General features: G+C 37.7%; 1 protein-coding gene and 1 pseudogene across 5 annotated transcripts in view; one reads left to right on the top strand and one right to left on the bottom strand.

Annotated features, from left to right (window-relative positions):
- The window catches only part of Wdr17 (WD repeat domain 17), a 139,142-nt gene that overhangs the window by 96,220 nt on the left and 27,039 nt on the right, over window positions 1-15,883 (top strand). For 3 of the 5 annotated variants that reach the window (XM_045155904.1, XM_045155912.1, XM_045155921.1), the window contains 3 exons: window positions 6,463-6,545; window positions 8,724-8,810; window positions 11,758-11,922. In XM_045155904.1, the coding sequence (XP_045011839.1) occupies window positions 6,463-6,545; window positions 8,724-8,810; window positions 11,758-11,922 (335 nt within the window). The remainder of the gene's footprint in view (window positions 1-6,462; window positions 6,546-8,723; window positions 8,811-11,757; window positions 11,923-15,883) is intronic. The other 2 variants (XM_045155927.1, XM_045155934.1) reach the window with 1 other exon arrangement.
- LOC123453716 lies at window positions 1,435-5,282 on the bottom strand (annotated as a pseudogene).

Raw genomic sequence — 15,883 nt, forward strand, 5'->3', positions numbered from 1 at the left:
TAAGAACCAACATGGTATGCCTGGGAGAACCGTGGAGAGAGTAGAAAAGAAAGTTCAAAGAGCTACTGCCTTGGGGAGAGCAGGAAGGGATAAAGAGCACATGTGGAAAGTAAGGGTTAGGAGGTTCTCCTCTTGCCTTGGTCCAAGGGCTGAGCCAAGAATAAACTCACCAGAAGCCAGAGGTGCCTGAGTGGTCAGGCAGCCCAGAAAGCTTGCTCTCCCCTCACAAATCTATTTGTAACCTTATGGTAGTGGGCTCTATCTTCTGGCTCAGGTGAGCCAGAGGGACAGTGATTGGTCTGGGCTAGGAGCTGTCTGAGGACAAAGGCTAACAATGATGCCAAGGTCTGGGTACTGAACTTGACAAACCACAATGCTTAAATCCTAGGAAAGTCCTCCCTCCCAGGAGGGAACCAGGTTGTTTGTGAGAAAAACTGATCTGGGAAGAGGTAAGAAGTCAGATCATACTTTGATCTCTAGCAGCGTAGAGACTGCAAGGATAGGCCCAAAGGCTTCCTGCTGCTTACTTTCAGGGGCCCAGTCACCCTAACTGCCCAACAAAGCTATCTGACTCCCTCTCATCACCACCTTTCTTGAGAAGACGCTCTTAACTGCTGCCAGAGGAAGGTAGGATGATTGGTCAGTCTTTTAAGTGTTTCCAGCTAAATGAAGGTGTAGAAATATGGCAGTTCGAGTCTCTCCCACAGGGGGGACCTATTCCAAAGGACCCTAAAAGTGTATTAATAGAGTGCGAGAAGATAGTTCTGGAAGAAAAAACTGGGGAGAAAGAATAAAAGCAAGGAGTTAATAGGAAGTGGCACATAGCAAAATGGTCACCTTTAGGGTTTTCATTTTTGTGGACTTCTAGGCTTTGGAGAACATTAGAAGGAACCAAGGTAGATGGAGTGAGTTAGATTATCTCAGGACCATCTGAACATGAGCTGATTATGACCTTTCCAAATAGCAAAGTTGTGTCTGACATGGTCTGAATGTGTCCTGTATGGCTTGTAAAACAGATGAGGTATTAGCAGAGTTATCACAACATTTGACCTTGATAATGGCAAATATGCCCAATTTTGTATAATAGCCTCCTAGATAATACCTTTTAAAATCTATTCTGGAGGTAGACAGGGCCAAAGGTTGGTACCATAGAGCCAATAGGTGTCATTAGGGGCTTCCCAGTGTACTTTTGGCTTCAGGGCTTATTTAGTAGCAAACCATTCTTCTGGTTGGAGTATAATGATGTTTTGACATAATGATGTTGCTGAAGTTTCTTGACAATAGCCATCTATATGATTTTGGTGGCTTCTGAAATCACACTGTTTTAAGTTTCTAAGGAATGTTTTCTTTTCTTTATTGCTAATAAAAACAATTTATTTATTTTATACAGAACAGCCTGAAATCTATATGGTGACTTAACAATTACCCAAGGGTTTACAGTGTGTTGATCTCAACATCATGGTTCTGGGGTTTGGGTTCCACACAAACATAGGGAAGACTTTTGGGAGGAGGGGCATAGCAGGACTGTACTTCAATCCTTCTGCAAAGAAAAGACAGTAGAGCATTCTGAGTCACTGAAAATCAGTACAAATTGGGTTGCTGAAATAAACACTGTACGGTAAACTCTTACAGAAGGGGCAAACAAAAGACATCAATAAATAAGAACTTTTTTCTGGTATAGGATGAAAATGGAAGGTTAACTAGTTTGAATGTCCCCAGCTCTAGGACCATCTGATATTCAAAGATGACCATATCCAATTTTGAATCATTTCTCAGTTCAAAAAGAAATCCTAGAACCCCTAGGACCAGACCATAAAGGGGCTGGTCATTCCTGAGCCCCTGTCCTATTTGCCATAGCATAATAATAGAGGAGAAAACAAGGCCAGACTAGTGGCTTATATTCCATGGAAAGAAAAGGCCTAGTTCACATTAAGTACTGATAAAGCCAAAAGACTGGGAAGACCACAGATCACACATACCTGCTGAAAGAGGACCCAATAGAGACCAACATGGTGAGCCCCAGAGCCTCTCAGCTTGAGGCGCAGCAAGTATGAAATCTGGAGGTATTAATACAGTCAGAAACAGAACACTTCCATATTTTTTAAAAGAAAGAAAAAGCAAATACCAGTCACAATAACTTCCATGCCTTTCTGGTAGCCTGGTACCATAAAAAAAAAAAAAAAATTGTCAAAGCATGCCCAGACAACCAACAAGAGGTACTTCTGTGCATGTTTGAGGGCCATGGGGATGGACAGAACTGGAAACCCGATATGACTCCTATGGGAACAGGGGCCACAGTACTGCTGTATTGATCTGGAGGGACATGCAGAGTGAAAGCAGAAGTTTCCACATGACCACAGCTTCTCTGGAACTTGCTTGAACCTAAGGATAGAGGAGCCAGACTCATCCTAGCAATGGGATGGCAAAATCTAACCCATACCATATGTGTTACTCCTGGTCATCCTACAGCTTATACCAGGCAGGGGAAAGGAGCTGGTTAGGGAAGAAAGAGTTCACTTTTCACCTTTGAAAGTCTTAATTTATATTTTAACTTGAAACATTTTCAGTGCCTCAGATGCAGCTTAATCTTAAGTCTTTTAAGGCCCTCTGAAACAAAAAAAGTATACTTTATTTTTAAATTTCCACCTTTTCGTATAGTCAGTTCCTCCCCAAAATTCCATTTTACCCTTAAATACCAAAGACTTCATCAGACCATCTGTGCTCATGGACTTGGGCCTCTGTAGAGGGAAACCCATGGCTCAGCGCCAGATGAGTTGTGCCAGCACACCCAGTGCTGTGACACCCCAATTAAGACTGTAGTAATTCATCTCTGCCATGCCATAGTACTAGAGCAGTACTCCACTGTGAGCATCACACTGGGCCAAGATTCTTAGCCTTTCCTTGCTCTAATAGGATATTGAGCACAATCTTATAAAGTTGAGCAATCAGCTTAAACAGGGATCATTAGGCAGGTGTTTCAGAACAAACTCCCACAGACATGACTACCATGGATCCATCTTCCTTACCATGCATGGCCACAGCCTGGGACAGCCCTCCTGAGTTGAGTGTATGCCAAATGTAGTCTCATAACTTTTCATCTGACATATCGTTACCAACTTTCTTCTGTAGTTTTTTTTTTTAAATATACTTTTATTTGTATTTATTTCTTTGAGAGAAAGGGAGGACTCCAGGGCCTCCAGACACTGTAAACGAACTCCAAGTGCATAAGGTCCCTTGTGCATCTGGCTTACGTGGTTCTGGGGAATCAAACTGAGGTCCTTTGGCTTTGCAGTTAAATGTCTTAACCACTAAATCCACTCTCCAGCTCCCTTCTGTAGTTTTGTTAGCCAGACAAGTACTTCCTGATTTGTAGGTCCATGCAGAATCCCTGCTAGCCCATTCATAGCTGCTGCAAAGCAGCAGGTAAGGGTCTGAAAGGGCACTACCCACCAAATGGTTGATATTGGCACTTACATTGCCACCTTCATGGTCACTGTAGATAGTGAGGTACAAACACATTAGCTCAGTGAACTGGGCATCAATATAGCCTAACATGTTGGTGAAATTGTGGAACCAGTCCAACTTGGAGTAATGGCCCCAGTAATGCTGCCTTCCCAGTAAAGATTCCAGTAGATCTTTACTGCAACACATGGTAGTTTGGCAATCAGGTCCATACAGTCTTCATAAGTCAACTCCCAGTACTGGTTCAGTGGATTCCCTCAGCATATGCCCAGGCAAAGTAACTTTCACTGCTGAGGGCTGTAATGGCTGCACTAAGCTGAGACATGGGGTGTAGGTTACTAGAAAAGTTGTCCAACATGGTAACCACATGAGAAGGTAGAGCTGCTCTTTTTGCCATTTCCTGTGAGAGCCAAGATACCTGTTCCTCTCTTGGGATCCGTCCAGTTACCAGCAGCCAAAATAAACCTTCAGGCAGGGGTTCTTCCCCACCCCAACATTCAGGTATACTGTAGCCACAGAAACAGATGCTCTCATGAGGATCAAGAGCTGATGTTTCATATATCAGTCCCATCATGCCTCTCATGCCACCATATAGCATGTCCATGGTGATTTGGCCCACTACTGTCTTGCTATGTTGCTGTCTGAAGGCTTTAATTCTGACCTACTTTTTAGGTATCAGATTGGCCAGCACATCTTTTAAATTGGTGGAAGAAGCTCTGGCATGCCAGGAGCAAGAACAAGGCAGGATGCAACCTCTTTATTATCTTCAATTATTGGCCTGTAGTTTGGTAGAACAACCTATCTGGCTCTTGCTCCAGTCATATATGATAATCAAGAAGGAGGTTTTACAGAAATGTCCCACCCCATCCAAGCTCCTCTTATATAGGGAGTTAAGAGTAAGAGTCCCAAGGTCAAAGAGGAGCTGGCAGGGGAGGGTCCTAATCCTCTAACAGAAACTGCAATGGTATGGTCCTGAAAGACTCCAATTGCACTGTTGAAATGGAAGCAAGCAGTTCAGGAACAGAAAGGGCTCTCCCTTGGCTCTCCAGAGCCAGGCTGCTGCAATGATTAAAGCCATAGTGGGTAAATTCCATGAACCGGGCCAGGATGGAAGGAAAGGAGAGAGCTGTTGCAAGGACAAGAGCAGCTGCTACAACTGGAGACTCCTCCAAGCTGTGGACCAGGAACTTTTTCTTTAGTATATGAGATCATTGGGTGGCCCCTGTGGTGCATTGGAGAGGATGAAGAAGACTAAGACCATGTCACCATGGTTATAGAATCTTACTGTTGCCTCCCCTAGGCTTCCCAGTCATAATCTTTATTGAAATAATTCAACTAGAAGAGTTTAAAGGCAGATTTTGTTACAGAGTAAAGGGGAATACCATTAGAGTGAGAGTGTCCAATGGGTAGAGATAGCACTGTAGAGGAAACATTCAATCCTGCTAATATCTAACTAGCTGCCTAGCAAGAGTCAAAGGAATCTGTGCTCTACCAGGCCTCAAGGGAGTTAAGATATGTTTTAACTATAGACAAAATTACTGTCATAGTCTGTTTCACCTTGCTGGGATGAACCTTCAAACCAGACTCAGTTAATAGGAGGAATGGAATTTATTAAAATTTACAGACCCAGGGAAGTTCCATAATGGCCAAAGAAGCTGGCCCCCTTTCACAGGTCCACCAGTGTGACACCACCACCAGTTCCACAAGTAAGCACATGACAGGAATTCAAGGCAGAGCTGACGCACTCTGCGTACCTTTATTCTGGAATTCCAGATCTGCCTGCAAACACACCTTATGTTTGGACCCCAGGATCTGCCCATAGTGACACCTCTTCCAGTCAGCAGTTGAATATCTAAGACACAGGCTTTAACAAACTCTTGAATCTACTGGGGGACATCCATTCAAACTACCACACTTACCTTTTTTGTGTAAGTCCCAAAAAGTTATAGGTTTACATTTGAGAAAGTACTAAGGTTACGTTGAAAGGTCTTATATGCCTAGGCCTTAAACATAGCCCACTGCTGTTTCAACATTTTTGTTTGAAATCTTATTTTTCAGTCTTCATAGCAGATTTTCTTGTTTCTTCCATGACTCTCAACTTTCAGCTGGTGATAGTTTTCAGTCTGGGGTGCAAGGCTCTTTACCTTCCAGTGTCTCATGTTCTTCCTTTCTTTCTATCCTACCTCAGTTACTCTTCTATTTATAAGTCCACATGTTGAACTTATCCTTAGGCTTAAATAGCCAACACATGTTTTAATGAATTCCATGGATATCTGAGAAATATTTGTGATGAAGTTGTGGTATTTTAGCTATACATGCAACAGGGGTAACCTGAAATTGATCTTGGATAGTCTCTTACTACCTTGATATGTCATTTATTTGAAACAACTGCTGTTGAAATGTATTAAACATAAAATTATACTAAATATCTTATATATTTGAGGCTTCAATCCCATTCATAGAAAAGACTTTATCCCTTTGAGGATGTAGCTTCTAGGTACAATCAACCTCCCAGTTTCCTGGGGCAGTGATGTGGCAAATGAAGAGAGAGAGGGAAGCTTTATCAACCACTGCTAGGCTATTTTGCACTCAAAAGAGGCTGAGGAAGCAAAATTTGAAGTAGAGCCACTGAATCTATGCCTTCAAAAATCAGGTTTTAAGTGTGATAGTTTTATCATTCTTAAACTATATATGCAGATTTCTATTCTTTTTTTTTTTTTTTTGGTTTTTCAAGGTAGGGTTTCACTGTAGCTCAGGCTGACCTGGAATTTACTATGTAATCTCAGGTTGGCCTCAAACTCATGGTGATCCTCCTACCTCTGCCTCCCAAGTGCTGGAATTAAAGATGTATGCCACCATGCCTGGCTCAGATTTCTATTCTTGACAGTAATCTCTTTTAGGATCATCTAGAATATGTTCCTAAGGGAAATCTAATATAAGTAAATAAGAGACAAAAGGGATAAAACATTTTTATTGATAGCTATTCTGTTTTATTTGAAGCATGGAAAAAATGGAATATTTTACATTGCCTGGAGTCATAAAGATTCCAAAAGAATAGCAACCTGCAGTGGTGATGGTTTTTGGTAAGTGATAGATATGATATTTTGAATTTAACCTGTTAGAAAAGACAGATTTGATCATTTCAATTTTGTATTTTATTTGTACCACCATAAATATTCTTTAAAAATTATATAAATACATGCTATATTGCTACAATATACCAAAATAATAATAACAAACAATGCACTATTCTTTAAAATTATAAAATGAAACAAATATTGATCTTTCTTCTTTTGTTGAGACACGCTCTCATGTTCCCAGACTCGATTTAAACTCATTATGTACTATGTAGCCAAGGATGATGTTCAACTCCTGACATTCCTACACTCACTTCCCACAAGCTGTGGTTACAAGCATGCACTTCCATGCCTGGCTCAGACAGTATCTTGTAAATGAAAATGCTACATGGACTTTAACTAAAGGACTGAATTGTGTAGAATTGTTATTCAGCTTCACAAATAAAGTAAACAATAACAAGTACTTCAGAAGCATGTTCACTGTTTTATAGATTATTTATAAAAGGATAAAAAAAACTTTTGCAAATGGTAAAATGGCAATACAAATAGGAAATGCCTGTTTTTGGAGTGACTTCACAGATCATGTATTTCAGAAATACGTGCTAAGTCACAGAAGAAAAATTAGGCTTGTGGAAAAAGGTGTAAGGAAGGAATTGCCATATATCTAAAGCGTTTTTGTTTTGTAAATCAATGATAGCATACCTGTTTTGCTGAGAATATGCATGCTTGAGAGGGAGACATATTCATAGCTGTTGAGACTTCGGCAGTTTGTCTTCTGTTAGACTGTGCTATACACAGTCTTAATTTTTCCATCCTCAGTTTTTAAATTATATAGAAAAAAATCAACATATGGAAACCAAATTTTCTTAACCAGAAAATCAATGTGTTCATGAAGAGCAACATTATTAAATCTCTTCTTTAAAAGGAAAGATTTGAGAGCTGGAGAGATGGCTCAGCAGTTAAGGCACTTACCTGCAAAGTGTAAGGACCCAGGACCCAGGTTCAGTTCCCTCTTCCCAATGTAAAACCAGATGCACAGTGCAGCACATGCATCTGGAATTCTTTTTCAATGTCTAGAGGCCTCAGCATGCCTATAGTCGCTCTCTCTCTTTCATATACAAATGAATGAATAAATAATTTTTTTAAAAGGAATGATTTTAATTTTTTAAAAATTTTTATTGATTTATTTATTTGAGAGAAAGAGAGGCAGATAGAGAGAATAGGTGTATCATGGCCTCCAGCAACTATAAAACAAAGTTCAATTGTATGCATGCAGCTTCATGTGGTTATGGGCAATTGAACCTAAGTCCTTACGCTTTGCTGGCAAGTGCCTTAAACACTGAGCCATCTCTCCAGCCCTGAAATTTTGTGTATACCAAATTACAAAAGATATGCCTAAGGGTTTGGGATTAAATAATAAATAATTTCTAAGCATTTTCAAGTCTTTGTTTATATTCATTAGCTAAAGATTTGTAAGAATTTGCTATCACCACTCCCCAGGAACCTCGCTAGTTTTGAAAGGCCTAAAGTTTTTTAAAAGTATCTTTTCCTAAGACTTGTGAATCATGAAATACAACATAGATAACTTCTTTTTGTTCTAATGGAGCCAGTACAGTAACACTTACATTGTGGTGATTATAGAGTAGAGCTTCTTTTATTTTTCTAATTAAGTTAATTGATCCTTTATTGATAATTGGAGTTGAGAATTGCTGAAGTTAAGTCATATGACTGAAGATATACCATGAAAATATTATAGCATATGAGTCTTAGTCCTGGTGAAATGATATATAGAGCCAACTTTATAAATAAGTAGTATAAATTTTAAGGCACTTAATGTTGAAGCCAAAAAATTGAATGTGTATGTTGCATCATTATATTTTAAAATATATTAGCATTATATTTTAAAATATATTAAGCTACCTTTTTCTTTAAATAAAAATCTTTTAGAAAACCACTTCTATATCAGTTATCACTTTTGATGTGATTTGAATTGATTATTATGCTACATATCATATGATGTAGATATATTTGGAAGTAGTGATATCACTTGTAATTAGCATATATAACCCATGATTTCTGTCCTAGAATACTCATCCTTGAAACTTGTAATTCTGAATTTCTTCTCTTAAGCAAGATACTTAGAATGTTTTTTTTTCTTCTTTTACATATTACAATCAATTTCAGTATTATTCGAACAGTTGATGGTAAAGTTCTACATAAATACAAGCACCCAGCTGCAGTGTTTGGTTGTGATTGGAGCCAAAACAACAAGTAAGTATTTTTTCCTAAATTATATGTCAGAGATTTTAAGAATAACATAAAGTTTAGACCAGGATGTCCAGCCTTATGACATTTTAATATGGCAGCATCATCTATAAATGTACTGGGCCTTATTCATAGCTATTCTGGGATGTATGTGACCTACAGATCACAGGTTGAACACAGCTGTTGTAAAAAAAAAAAAGCAGTCCCCACAGGATGAGATTCATAGTAAATAAATGGCTCATTTGTTTTAGCTATTTCTGTTGTATGATTATTTCACATACTTTAGAAATAGTGACTTCCTGTCTTGAAAATACAATTGTGATACTTTTGTAAAAAAGCACATTGCTAAATAATGAAAAATGGATATAAGCTTATTCAATAGGTCTATGTGTGGCTTCTTCTATAGAAATATACTTATGTCTCTAATTTCTTTTTTTGAGGTGGTCTCTAGCCCAGGCTAACCTAGAATTCACTATGTAGCCTCAGGGTGGCCTCAGACTCACAGCGATCCTCCCATCTTTGCCTCCCAAGTGCTGGTAGTAAAGGCACGCAACACCACACCTGGCTATAATTTCTTTTCAGTGTCTATGCAATGTTTTCTTCACCTTGGCTTCCCATAGTACCTGTACCAGACTACAGCCTCTACATTGCATAATTTCTACTTGAAGTGGATGGGTTGGAAAAGCCAAGCTTGAGAGCTGAGCTTACATATAAAATTAAATTCAATAAAACTGCGCTAAAGTCAGATGTTCTTCTCACTGCATTTCTAAGAATTTTGTTTCAGTGTTCTCTCTGAAATGATAGAAACTAGAAATGATACTTAGAAATTCATACTTCCTTTGCATATTGTCAAAACAATAGGAAAGCCAATAGTGGTGGTGTACAGCTTTAACCCCAGCACTTGGGGTCAGAGGTAGGTGGATCATCATGAGTTTGGGACCACCCGGAGACTACATAGTGAATTCTTGGTCAGCCTGGGCTAGAGCAAGACCCTGTCTCAAAAAACTAAAAATAAAAATAGGAATTTTCTTATGCCTTTTTGTAGCACATATAAAAGTTTAAATCTTATACCTAGGTTCTGAATCAGCCACATAAAATATAATAAACACACTTGTATGTTTCTTTCAGCAAATATAGAAGAATTTATTGGTCCATTTTTACTGTATAAGTAACAGGACCTGGTTACCAGGCCTTTCCTACCCCTGACATTTCTTGTCTTAAGAACAAATAATTGCTGAAAACAAAAACTTCTAAAGGAAGAGTTTTTGGCATTTTTTTTGATACCTTATAATCACAATTTCTGCCTCTAGTCAACTATAAGTGCAGAGTGCACTCTCCATCTAAATAGCTCCTTCTAAGCATTTCCGTTCACTAAAAGTGATAATGTTTATGTTTTATTCAGTTGGTTTTGGATTTTTTTTTTAAATCATGTTCAGAATTTACACTGTGTATTACCACTTTATCTCTCCCCATGTCACCTACTCTATATTGCAATCAATGAATATTTAAACACAGGACTGAGGGCTGGGGATATAGATTAGTGGTAAAGTGCTTGCTTAGAGTGCTTGGAGCTCTAGCTTCTACCAAGCACCACAGAGTGAAAGAGAGAAGGTAAAGGAGAGAGAAAATGAGAACCTTTCTATCCATGGGCATAAATCCCTCAGTAATTTCCCATTGTAGGAAAACTGTATAAACTAGTAAGCCCTGTAAGGAAGATCTCTCTGTCTACTCTGTTCATCTCATTCTGTCCCTTACTCTTGCTCCAAAACTTGCAGTCACATTAGATTTCACTTTCATGGACCAACCACATGATTTTCACCTCAAGACTTTCACTTACTTTTACCTGTCTTTATTGAACATTCTGTTTCCTACCATACACCATACCCTCACCTAAGGTTGGAGGCAGATAGTATATCTGTGGCTCTTAGCAGGATAAAAAACTGCTTAAAAGAAACATTTCTTTAACCTTTATGTGAGGTGGAATTCTCCTATAATGTGCCCTTGGGATATGTTATATTATAATTTTACATGTGTAATTAAGTTCATAATGGGTATCTTATCCTAAAGTGTAAGTCTTAGGAGATCACAGGCTATCTTATTTTGTATTTGGCAGAACATTTTTGGCAAAAGTGCATAGTTTTCTCTCTTTATATTTAATATTCCACAAGTATACTTTCTCTCTTCATCTTTAGAGAGGACTGTTTATATGATGGCTAGAATGGATGTTTCTCAAACAGACTTCTGGCAGGCACATAATTTCTTCATATTTTTTTAGTATCCATAATTTTTTTCCTATCACCATCAAATATTATCAAAAAGATATAAAAAATATTTTACTCTCATGGTTAGAATGATGAGTGAAAACATTGAAGTCATACTGCACTACCAGAAGACTCTTAATTTCATATAATACTTAAAGGATTTAAGGAAGGTAAGACACTAAAGGAGAATGGAAGACACACTATGACTGACTGTTTACTAAGACAGCCCTAGTGTGCAGAGGCCTTTCCCAGTGTCCTTCTTTGCTAGTTGATATGATGTGTAATAATAATTTTACAAGTAGCAAATCAGCAGAAAACCTCACCACTCACCATTTGGGGCCCTCCATACAAAGAAGATAGTAGAAAAATATAATGTTTGAGAAATATTCAAGAAATTATACATCTAGGGATACTAAAAAATCTTATGGAAATACAAATGTATTGCCTTTTATATAAGGTGAATGATACACACATTCAATCAATTAAAATGGAACACTGAGGATTTGAAACTCTTCATATTGAATTTCTGCAAACAATCACCTTATTATACATGGTATATATCTTTACGTGTTTATATATCAAGGAAGAAAAATACTTTATTTAGAAATTAGAACTATTGTACATTTCAAAAATTATTGGTAGTAAATAATCTCAAAATTATTATATTTAATGTTCCACTAATGACATTTCAGAGACATGATAGCCACCGGCTGTGAAGATAAAAATGTCCGTGTCTACTATCTAGCCACCAATTCTAATCAACCACTGAAAATATTCAGTGGACATACAGCAAGAGTGTTTCATGTTAAATGGTCTCCTTTGAGGGAGGGAATTCTTTGCAGCGGTTCGGATGATGGGTATGTACTTCTGAACTTGAATTTTCTTGTCCTGTTAAATGATAAACTTGTATTTTCCATATAAAAAATATTTAAAATATGCAGTCAATAACTAAACAGTTTAAAAGGAAGTAAACTTAAAAAAAAAACTTAAATTATCTTACTCCATAAAATGCTTGCTATCTTTGTGTCCATAGGAGTCTGACCTGGTTCCCAATTCCAGATATGGGTTCCTTTCCACTGAGTGGATCTCTAAGCCAATCAGAAAGCTATTGGTTACCCACCAAGGCTATGTTCCAGTATTGCACTGTGTGTACATCTTGTCAGGGTGTTTGCTTCTGGGTAGCTTAGACCCCCTGGTTGCTTGGACTGTTGATAGCCACTTTCCTCAAGTAGCTCATGCAGCACTTTTCAGCACTAGACAGGCTAACTCTCTGGGGTCTAGCTCTGTTCCAGGTTCCAGCCAGGTCTCTCTGTGTTCTGAGCCAGGAGCATATAGTGTCTTCAGCAATAGGGCCTTACCTTTTACCTCAGTTGTGTAATTAAGTGCTTTGACAAGCCTGTCAAGTTGGGGTCCTTGTAGGTCTCTCCAATCAACAGCTCATTGTGGGTAGCATCCACTTTCTGGTACTGGTAGTTACAGGTCAGAGCCAAAAAATTTTTTAAGGTTAGGCTTCATCCCACCCCCTCCAGGGCCCTTTTCAGGTATGCCCCTTCCCCCATAGTCATGTGAGTGTTCAATCTTTTAGTCTAACTTCAAGGATAAAGGTTTCTATGGTACCAGTTCATTTGAAGTTTTGTGTTTTTTCCATCACCCTCCACTTCCCCAAAACCCTTCCATCCCTATTGTGTGGATGACAAATTGCCTAACTGGTGTGTCAGCAACTGGAGCTGATCCAGGTTAGGACCTGCAGATGAGTTAGATCATGAGGCATTTGTCTTTCTGATATTGTGTGAGTTTACTGAGTATGATCTGTTCCAAGTCTGTCATTTTGCTACAAATTTCATTATGTCATTTTTTTCTTATTCCTGAGCAGAATTCCATTGTCATAAAAGGAGGGACACCTGTTCTAGTGGCCCTTATAACATTATGTTATAGAATATATTAATATGTTAAAAATGAGCAAGCATGATTGGAAATTGAAAGCATCTAAATGCTAACATTTATGAGCAATTAATATCAAAATATTAGTTTATATTATTTTTGAGTATACAGTCATCCATAGATGTCCACTGAGGTTTATTCCAGGACCCCATGGGGCTATCAGTCTCATTGGATGTCACAATCTTTTGTATAATACCATGTAGCAGGCTGGAGAGTTGGCTTAGAGGTTAAGGTTCATGCCTATGAAGCCTGAGGACTGAGGTTCGATTCTCCAGGTCCCATGTAAGCCAGAAGCACATGGTGGCTCAAGCATCTAGAGTTCATTTGCAGTTGCTAGAGGCCCTAGTGCACCCATTCTCTCTCTCTCTCTTTCTCTTTCCCTCTCTCTGTCTCTAATAAATAAAAATAACCCTTAAAAAAGGAGAGTAGTATTAAAAAACATGTAATATTTGCATATAAACCTATATGAATTTTTTCTTTCACATGCTTTGAATTACCTTACTATCTAAACAGTTAAATACTATGTAAATCACAAAAATGACAAGAACACAAGTCTGTATATATTCATAACAGATGTATTTTTTAAAATATTTATTTGAGAGAGAGAAGAGAGGCAGAGAGAGAAATGAGGTGGGGAGAGTGGTTGTGCCAGGGCCTTTAGTTATTACAATCAAACCCCAGACACATGCACCACCTTGTACATCTGGCTTTATGTGGATACTGGAAAATTGCAACAGGGTCCTTAGATTTTGCAGACAAGTCTTAACTGTTGAGCTATTTCTCCAGCCCCCAAATGTATTTTTTTTAAGTGCTCTTGATCCTTGGTTGAATCTGTGGATATATAAATCCACAGATATTGAGGGCTGATTATGGTACCTGTTTTAGGCAAATGGTGCAACAGAAGGCAGAAAAAAAAAACCTATGACTTCTTTTGACACTTAACATGCTCATTATTAGTTCCATCCATTGTTTTTGGAAACATATAAATTTATTTTTCTTTATGGCTGAATCATACTGATTTATGCACATATACATATTCCTTAGGGGCTGATTCAGTATCTTGATTATAGTGAATAATAGAGTGTTAAATATGAGTATACAGCAAGTCAGTTTTTGCAAGGCATGGTGGTACACAACTATAATCCTAGAACTGGGGAGGTAGTTAAGAAGACCATGAGTTAAAGCCAGGATGGGCTACATGGCAATACCTTTGTCTTAAAAAAAAAATAAGCTGGGCTGAAGAGATAGCTTAGTGGTTAAGGTGCTTGCCTATGAAGCCTAAGGACCCAGGTTTCATTCTCTAGGTCTCACGTTAGCCAGATGGACATCATGATGCATGCATCTGGAGTTCGTTTGCAATGGCTACAGGCCCAGGCATACCTATTCTCTCTCTGTGTCTCTCTCTCTGTGTGTCTCTCTCTCTCTCTCTCTCTCTCTCTCTTTCTCTCCCTTTGTCCCTATGTACTTAATAAAACAATGAAAAATATTAAGTTGATTCTTACTCCTTTGGGTATATACCAAGGAGATGTATATCTAATTCAATTACTAGTTCTGCTTTTAATTTTTTCAAGAAATTTCATATTAATTTCCATGTACATTCCCACCAACAGTAAGGTTTCCTTTTTCCAGCATCCTTGCCAGCTTCTATTATTGCAGAATATCTTCATTGTAGGTGTCCTGACTGAGGTGAGGTGGAGCTTCAATTAACATTCCCAGATGGCTGAAATACTAGCCTTTTTTTCAACTATTTGCTAGCCCTTTGCATGTCTTCATTTAAAACTGCCCAAGTTAATTGGCCCATTACTGTTGGATTACCCCCATCCTTCCAAGTCTTTAAAAGAATTCAGTGCTTAGTTTTCTGTTTCCAAAATGCTTAGCCTATTTTTTGCATCTTAGTTTCCAAAATGCTTAGCCTATTTTTTGCATCTTAAATGCCACTTTCTTAAAGCTCTTTAAAATGATTACTTTCTCTCTAGCACCTGGCATTTAGTAGATGCTTAACATTTTTTAATACAAAGTGAGAGGCAGCTAAACTCCAAATTACTAAATACTATGAAATTACTGACAAAGAATAATCCCATGATCATATTATCACCATCCTATGTATTACATGTGATACTTGAACAAGATAAGGATAAGGTACCAAATTCTACCAATCACATACACACTTTAAATACACAGGATTTTTGATAACCCTAAACTTTGCTAATAGTCTGCTGTTGACTAGAAGACTTACCAATATAATAAATAATCAATAACTCATGTTATGTATGTTGTATAAATTGGTATATGGTGAAAATACACAGGAACTATGGGAGATCACTTTGTACTATGGTATACCATGTGCTGGAGCAAGAATGGGTCAATAAGTTTGTGAGTGTCACTTGGCCTTTTAAGATGACACTTATAAAGCTGCAGTAGCAGGTAACGGCTATGAAATTAGTATACTAGTTCAGTATTACTACAGTTAAACTTTATGCAGCTGTGATTTAGTGTTACATCTTTGTATTTGCTTATATCTCCTAGCTGCAAATGGTGCCATGTATGGTCTATTAGTGTTTGAATATAAGTATTTATTTTATAAAATGTTGCATGACTATGGCAAAAGAAAAAAGTAAGCATTAAATATATAACAGTATAAATTATAAAAATAGTCTATTTTACAGTTCAATGTAAATAAACCTTAGCATATTTTGATATTGTCAGATTGGTATTTGTTACTAAAATACTATAGTGAATGTTCTAAAGGAAATGGGAATTTAGAAGGTCTTAAATTAATTTTCTTTTTAATTTTCTTATTATAATACTTTTTGTATTTTATATAATTAGTAATCAAAGTAATATCATGAGTTCAGTTACATTTAATATTTTTGGTTG

Source organism: Jaculus jaculus, chromosome 1 (assembly GCF_020740685.1).
Source record: "Jaculus jaculus isolate mJacJac1 chromosome 1, mJacJac1.mat.Y.cur, whole genome shotgun sequence".
In the NCBI taxonomy this organism is placed as follows: Eukaryota; Metazoa; Chordata; class Mammalia; order Rodentia; family Dipodidae; genus Jaculus; species Jaculus jaculus.